Below are 8,756 nucleotides of genomic sequence, written 5' to 3'. Positions count from 1 at the left end.
GTTGGAAGTCAAATGAAAAATCAGCCATAATGCTCGCAAAAGAGCAACCAACAATGAGTAGCAAATGTCAACCAAATCAGCCCTAAACTGGCTCGAATTGCATCAACAAAAGTCTGCAAATATGGTTGTAAGATATGGCTGCAAATCAGCCCCAAAATTCAGCTCTTAAACAGCTGCATATACAAGTCACAAATGTGTCCCAAATCAACCTACAACTGAGCCATACATGGACACCTGCAAAGAGGAAACAACGGCTGAAAATTCAGCGCCCAAATAAGCCCTCAAACCTGCCTGTAAACTTGTAAACCTGTAGCTGAAACCTGCTGAAAAACCTCAAGCCATTAGTGCTCGAATCCGGCTACCTAGCTCGTAGCCACACAAGCATACATCACAACATTCACTCTTGTGAGTGTGGAAAGATAACTGTACGCCTGTCAAACCCGTGAGCTAATCACCAAGCCCACAATGTGTGGTATCGATGCATACACACGCACAAATCTCCCACCTGCAGAGAACACCGCACGCAAATGCTGAGTGCAACCCGCAATCTCTACCTAGATCGCATAAATGATGCGCATAAAACTCCTGGGAAAATTTCACCAGAGTTTTGTCAGTAAAATGGCCACAAAACCAGTAACCAAACTGACTGCACGCTCAAAACCATGAGCAACCAAAGCGCATCAAACCGCACTCCAAATGCATGCACCAATATCCACACTTTGCATACATCATTGCAAACACCTGCAAATCTAGTACACAAATATCTGCTCTACCTGTGACTGCCAAAAAACATGCTCGAGGCATACATTGCCGAGCTCAAAATGCAATCACATTAGTCTCCCTGAGCATCAAACCACATAAGGCAGACATCGTATCCTCCCACCTGTGAGGAAACTTGCAGCAAATATCACTCTCACATCTGAGAGCAAACCATGTGTGGAATCCTCGACACACAATAAACAACTGCTGCTGCAGAAAATTCAGCATTCAAAATTTTAAAATTCTGATATGACGAGTGCGTCCGGAGCATGCCAAAACCCCAAGGTAGACTCCTAGATCACATGTATCCGAGTCCGGGTGTGAAAGCTATGTCAAAAAACACTGTTTTCGCCCCAAAAATGCAGCAAAAACTTGTTGCTGCTGCAGAAATTTCAGAGGTCAAAATCAGCTCAAATGGACATCACCATTGTGTCCGGAGCGTGCCAAAACCCCAGGTTACACCTTAACCTTGCATAAATCGCATTCCGTATGCAAAAGTTATGCAAAAAAAACACTGTTTTTGGGGCCCGAAAAATGACCTGCGGAAATAAAAATCTGCATTTTTCCTGCAAGTATGGCTGCAAATAACCATACACACTTGCAATACACTCTTCCCTCAAGCTTGGGAATGCCCCTCAAGCTTCCATGAGCACAGATCTGGTGGTTGCTCACCGATCTCAAGCTTCCACCGAAAGCGAGCTCACCATAGCCGAAAGCTCACTCCTCTGTAGCACTCCATATGTCGCGAAGCCAAAGCTCTGATACCAATTGAAGGGGATCGGGGAGCACCACAGACGGAGAGTGAGAGAGAGAGAGAAGGAGACACACACGATGTGGGTGGGGAGACTCCAAGAGTGAGCAGCCCCCTATACACTTATGCTATGTATAAGGTATACAAGTCAGTGGGCGCCCAAACTCTGGGCGGCCGGGCAAGGCACAGACGCCTATACCCCAACAAATTCACAAAGGAAACCTTAGAGGAAGGCGTCCACTCAGGTTAAGAAGGTGAAAACCAAATCATGTTGGATTCCCAAACAACTATTAGAAGCCCAAGGCGACTATGATGGAAATGATCAAAGTTGGGTACCTAAACATAAATCGTGTCCTTCCCTATCCACTACGAAACCATGTAAGTCGAACCTTGTGATTCCAAAGCCGACGGAAGACCATGGGAAGAAAAAGATCACAGAATGCTACACACCTATTCTAGAGCTAGTTTGGGTTCCAAGGCAAAACCAATCTATTTGGCTTAGCTCAGGAAAGAGGTAGCTCCATCCATCAAGCTTCTAGCTCCTCATGTAACGCATCCATAGAGGTAAAAGCTTCTACACAACTTCCACCTACCATAGTCAGCCTCCATGAAGCTAATAAAGATTCGACACCTCGTATTGTTCAATTATTACCGGATGCACTACTTCAAGTTTGTTCATGGGAGAGTACCTTACTACCCTTGCAACTCGATGAGGCACCCAAGGTAATAGAGAACTATTGGCTAAAATCCCCACCTATTACCAATTGGAATAACTGGTTCCAAAAGGTGATGACATCCTTTTAAAGTATGATCTACCCAAGGAAGGAGGGAGGGTTCATTCACTTCAGCCTATTGAATTTATTTTCCTCTTACCCTTCTTTCCCTGACCCTTGAGCTTTTTGATTTTAGGGATTGTATATATATAGATATATAGTAACTAACCACCCTAGTTCAAAAAAATAAAATTAAAAAAAATAGTAAAGAGCAAGAGCAATTAGCAAATGAGTGTACACAATACTAGTCAAAAACATTGACCCATACCTACACAGTTCACATGCGATACACTGAAGCAGAAACCTATGTTATCAAATACCTTTGATCCTCATCACTTGAGTGATGGAGGTTAGGTAGGATTAGTATGATAGGAGTGTTTCTGTTTTAAAGTTTAGTGATTAGCATTGAGCAACGTTCTTTTTTTCCACTAATGTGTCTCTGGAAGGTGGATGTTTGGTGGTGACTATTGTGCAGTTTGTGACTACATAAGGATGCCTTTGAAGGACAACCACAATGGATGTTTACATGTTAGAACGGATGTTCTCCATTATATCAGGTGTACTACTTTCTTTTATCTATGCTTTTCACAGTTACATGTTTACATTTTGTCATTTGAGTTTCTAACAATGCATAAAATTTATGAAGTTGTGACATTGTCAATTTAAATGCTATAATTTTTTCAAACTTCTAGTACCTTGTTTTTCTCTTTGAGTTTGGTCTATTAGTTGGATTTATATAGGTATCAGGATCTTAAGCTAAACTAAACACTTAATTACTGACTTTAATTCCTAAATAATCTATTAATTGTAGTTACTTTAGTAATAGTTTAAGTTATGAGGATATAGTTCTCTCTAGCTTATTCCACCTAAGTATGACTTGTGTTGTGGAATTCCATGTGTTAAGCTAGTATTTGAAACCTCGAATCCCCAGCTACTTGTAGCAACTATGATAACAACAAAAAAGAAAAAAAAGAAAGCAAATAACACAAACTTCTTTGTATTTTATATTGATCACACTTAAGTGGTATAAGTGACAAGATCATTAATCTTTAGACCCGACGAGCATTCTTAGGGTTAACTACTCTTTAGTCGATATTTTTTAATTAACGTTGATCAATCTAGTACTTACTTTAATCCTAGCTCTTGTGTACTTCTCTTAGAGTCAACTTAATAGACCTTAACTCAATTGCATTTCATTCAGATACTACCTTTATTCTAGTTTGCTATGTTACAATTCATGAACTTTTTTTGCATTTCCTAGAATATCATGTATGCATCTCACTTATTGCACGCTTGCACATGCTGCCTTTGAGCGTAGGACGGTGAGTGACACACCCTTGCTCTCTTGAACTCGTTAGATTAATATGGTTGTGTGTTTGCAGCCATTTGTGACTCGCACATAGTTTACGGTAAGTCCCTTGCTTTGACACGTGCTGCAGATACGCACACTCACTCTTGCACCACACACAAACACACTCACGAGGTAAAAGTCTCCTTCTCATGTATGGAAAAAGTGGAGAAGCCTACACCAACATCACTTGGCTATGGAGTGCAAATCCAAGAAAGTGTCAAGCTCCAAGTATGCTCATCTTATCCTTCATCTCCATTACTAAGCTATGCTATGTTCTATGAGTGAACTAATGTGAGAATAATACTTCTTTCTAATAAGAATACTTCTTCTTCTTCTTCTCCATCCTCACTCACTGCTAGTTCTCTCCACCTTTGAAAGTGTTTTAGGTCTTGGGATTGAAGCCAAACCAAATGTAATTGTTGGTGCATGAAGCTTTCCATCTTCATGGCATTAAGTGGTGCTTTGAAGAGCTATTGTAAACAAGTCTCTCTCAATAGGAGGAGCTATAATACAAAGTCCTTTTAAAGGGAAACCTACTCCAAGTAAATCCGGTCCTCGATTGTTGTCAGTCTTAACTTTCTCCCTTTCAAGTTATTGTTCATGACAAGCTATTTGGTTATGTTGTTTCTTGTTGTAGACTCAAACCAAGCACAACCTTTTTCTCATAAGGAATCTTCTTAATGAAATACTCTCTCTTATCAATATAATTCCTCTTTGGTTGATGTTATTAGCTTAATTCTGTCACAAACCAATGCTTAGTACGAGGTTTTGGAGTGGAGCCACACTAGGAGACAACAATGATGGTCTGGCTTGCACATGGGGGACATCCCTTGGCTTGCCCTAGTTGCAGGCATCCTTTGGAGACCTTATGGCACTGTCTATGGGATTGCCCATAGGTCCAGCTGATTTGCCTCAGGATTCTGCACGTGATGACATCCCTTTTGCTAGAGATGACTTTCACTTGAGTGATAGCATGGTTAGTCTGTTCAAGGGTAGCACTTGGATATGAGACAGCTGGGAAGCTTAGGGGATCCGTCTCGTGTAATGGCCTCCATAGTGCCCAGTATCAAATTTCTTGACAACATCTGAGAGACCCAAGATGGGAGTTACCTAATAGCCTATGCCTCTGTTATGTACGGGGAACTATTGCTACAGAGTTTTTGAGGGCAGACATGAGCCTCCCACAACGACAGTGCTGATTTCAGGTGGATCTAGAATAGGTAAAGGTACTAGAAGTCCAGTCGCTTTGTGCCAATCATATTTCACTTCTGATATACCAAACAAAAGCTGAGGCCAATAGAAGTAACTCTAAACAGCCTTTTGAGTGTCACCTCTATTCCCCTCTGCCCAACAAGAGGGGGATTGACACGCCATCCACACGTTTTGCCTTGAACCTCGTATAGCACGTGACATGGTCTTCCGCATCAAATAACCTTCCTTAGGGCCGAGTCACGCCTGATGCAAGCAGGGATCAGGGAAGAAACTGCGACCTCTGGTCGCACCTGCAGAGTAGTGCAGAGAAAGACAGATTCGTTTGCAAAGCGTGAGAAAATTTCGGCAAAGAGGGAGCACGCTCATTGGGCAGAGCTGGAGAGAAGTACGCCCGTCGCTTGCAGAGTTATAGCTTAATCTTCTCGAAAATGAAGGGGCTATCGCTGCTAATGGACTTCTAGGATCCAGCAGAGAAAGTCGGATTTTCCATATCTGGGAGCCTTCTGTGCGCCTCGGCTCTTAAGAGAGTATCGAGAAACCTTCTCCCCACTTGGTACCCTGTCGAATAATATTCGCACCAAAATTCGGGTCGCTAGCATACTGCTCTTGCATCTCGTAAAAGGCCTGGTGATGCACTGCTGTGGCAGCAGTGATACAAACACTAAACCAAAGGTATAACAAGATACATGCTCCAACAGGGCATAGAGACAGCGCCAGGTTTTCATACGGTTGTGGCATCCAGCGCCTTTCTAGACAATGGACAAGGGTATGCAGTGCCAATTGCATGGCTCTTCACCCCTCCCATTTTGTGATTTAGCCGTTTATCTATTTTTTTAAGTGTGAGAGAGTTTCCTGGATAGAGTACCCTCTTGCTAGAGTTGATGCGGACAGTTCCAACTCAGTAATCTTTTTCATGCCCAATTAAAAAAAAGCCCACTCCAGATTTAAGCTATAACAGCCAGCACCATGTGCCAGGTGGTGCAAGACTGACATCAGCTCGATACTTAACGGATATCTGACTTCAATGACAGAAAATAGATAACTTGAATCTATAACATAACAGACATCAGAGTCAGTCACCAATGGCTTCCTCAATCTCAATCATAGATAGCTCAATGCCAAATCCTCAAACTTTTCCATGCGGTGCTGTTAGTAGTTCTCCACATTAATTCCCTGCATCAAAATGGACAAATCCAATTTGTTTTCAGTTAAAACAGAAGCATGCTCAAAAGCATGCTTAGCAATTGCTATGTCCCCGCATTTTCGACAAGAACTCAGCAAGCTCTTCCAAGAAACAAGATCAGGCTGAAAAGGCATTTCATTCAGCATAGCAACCGTCTCATCAAGTTGACCTGCACGGCCAAGGACATCAATCATGCAATTGTAATGCTCAAGAGTAGGAGGAATGGCATACTCCTTGTTTAGAGTATTCAAGGCCATGAGGCCGGTCTGTGTTAAACCAGCATGGCAACAAACAGTGAGAACACTAAGAAGAGGAACTCCATCTGGAAGTAAACCACTCTCTTGCATTTCATCAAACAAACCAGAAACAAGCTCATAGTCTCCCTGGCAAGCATACCCTGAAAGTAATGTACCCCAAGAAATCACATCCTTACTTACCAAGCCGTCAAACACATTTCGTGCCTCTAGCAAAGAGTTGCACTTGACATACATGTCAATCAAGGCACTGCCCATGACAGGATTTTCCATAATAAGTGCCTGTTTCTCCGCTTGCATATGTATCCACATGCCCCTGTTTAATTCTCCTAGCGCAAGACAAGCTTTTAAGCCACATACAGCTGTGGTTGCATCGATAGGCACACCCTCTTCATCCATCCTGCTTACAGATGAAAGGGCTTTTTCACCATAGCCATGCTGTGCATACCCCATGATTAACGCATTCCATGAGACCACACTCCGAATAGAAAGAGTACCAAACACAACTTCAGCTTCCTCCACTGACCCACATTTGCTATACAAGTCTAGTACTGAGACTCCCACGATTATGTTCTTCTCCAAACCAGCTTTGACAATTTCCATATGCAGCGATTGTCCCTTGTTCACAAGCCCTAAGATATTACACGCTTTTAGAGCGCAAACAAAAGCAATACGATCCGGAGACGGACCTTGCGATTGCATTTTCTTGAATCTTTCCAAAGCTTCCTGTCCACAATTGTGATCTACTAACCCACCAATGAGCACATTCCAGGCAGCCCGGCTTTTGACTGCCAACTTATCAAAGACATTTTGAGCTTCGTGCAATAGGCGACAATTTATGTACATGTCCATTAACGCTGTAATTACAAACTCGTCATCATCAAACCCATGTTTCATTACATTGTTGTGTATCGCTCGTCCCTCTGAGAACGATCCTAAATTGCCACATGCCTTCAAACCGCACACAGACGTAACAGCATTTGGAATAGAACTCTCTGCTTGCATTTTTTCTAGATACATGAGTGCTTCTCTGTCATGACCTCTTTCAGCATAGCCCCCAACCAAAGTAGTCCACAATACAACATCTTTGAGAGGCAGCCCATCAAACACTGCTTGAGCCTCCTTGATGCAGCCACAATAAATATACATGCTCACAAGTGCACTCACAACACAAAGATCTTTCTCATATCCTTGTTTCGCAAGATCCGCGTAAATATCTCTGCCTTTGTCAAGGTTTCCTATGTGTCCACAGGCTTTCAAACCGCACATGAACGTCACAGCGTTTGGGATGACACCTTCATTGTTCATTTGGGAGAAGCTTTGAATTGCCCTCTCACCACACCCATTCTCAGCATATCCACAAATTAATGAAGACCAGGACACCACATCCTTAACCAGCAACTTCTCAAACACTATCTGTGCTTCTTCCAGCATGCCATTCTTTGCATACATATCTATGAGATTGGTGCCAACAAATGAATCCAAGTCAAACCCCTTCTTGACAATGTCACAGTGTATGTTCTTCCCATTATGAGCACATTCAACGATACCACACGCTTTGAGCAATGTCTGGTATAAATACTCATCTGCGCACATAAAGTACGTGTCAAAAGTCTCAAACACGTTGATGGCTTTCTGGAACTCTCCACATTTCACAAGCATATGTATTGAATGCACAAGTACTGCACCATTGTTACAAGTTAGTCTGTGGCAGATTTTCTTAGCAGTTAAAAGGCTTCCACATCGAGCAAACATAAAAACAATGTAGTCCCGAAGAATGTTGCTGAATTCAAGTCCATTTGCAAGTATAAGCATATAAAATGTCCAGGCATTGGTTAAATTCTTTTTCTTAAGGCAATCTTGTAGTGTGTGCGGAAGCTTTTCAAATGGAGGCAGCTCCAAAGAATGGTTAAATGTGTCGTCAAGGTTGGATAACATGGTCTGTTGCACATTCAGTTCTGAAGGTGCATAATGTAAAGCTGTATCTCAAAAAGAAAAAGTCACATATACCTGCAAATATCACGCTATGTAATGCCTTGCTCCCATTGATATGACCGTTCAAAGATAAGTAGAATCATCGACATCCAGGACCGAACTCTTGGATGTATGAAAAATTGATTTCGAAGGGTGACACTCACCCAAGCAGCTTCAAATGCAAGTGACATGATCCAAATTGTTGATGTGACTTCCTACTGACATGATGGGCCTACAAGAATTCAAACAACCTCCACCAGCATGCAATTCAATGCATGCCTCTGATGGCATACGGGAGCTCTAACATTACTGTAGCAACTCATGATGGCATGCAAAGTGCTAAGCCATGTATAGATCCAAGGTTGACGCCTGAGAGCATGAAACGGAATACAGCAACAAAAGTCTGCATACGTGTGCCCCATGTCTAAACATTTGTCAGCGGTGAAGGAAGATGACATCCCTCTGCAAACGACCATCGATAAACCCTCTTTCCCTGCAG

At 42.4% G+C, this 8,756-nt stretch overlaps 1 protein-coding gene across 1 annotated transcript; it reads right to left on the bottom strand.

Annotated features, from left to right (window-relative positions):
* Nucleotides 1-5,918: 5,918 nt before the first annotated feature.
* Nucleotides 5,919-8,362, bottom strand: LOC147439776 (pentatricopeptide repeat-containing protein At5g27110-like). The gene has a single exon (XM_086485546.1). It carries the CDS (start codon nucleotides 8,219-8,221, stop codon nucleotides 5,996-5,998), a length of 2,226 nt encoding a protein of 741 aa, XP_086341672.1. The 5' UTR covers nucleotides 8,222-8,362; the 3' UTR covers nucleotides 5,919-5,995.
* Nucleotides 8,363-8,756: the final 394 nt, after the last annotated feature.

This window comes from Adiantum capillus-veneris, chromosome 16 (genome assembly GCF_014529385.1).
Source record: "Adiantum capillus-veneris isolate H3 chromosome 16, ASM1452938v2, whole genome shotgun sequence".
NCBI lineage: Eukaryota > Viridiplantae > Streptophyta > Polypodiopsida > Polypodiales > Pteridaceae > Adiantum > Adiantum capillus-veneris.
This window is presented reverse-complemented; position numbering and strand designations above follow the sequence as displayed.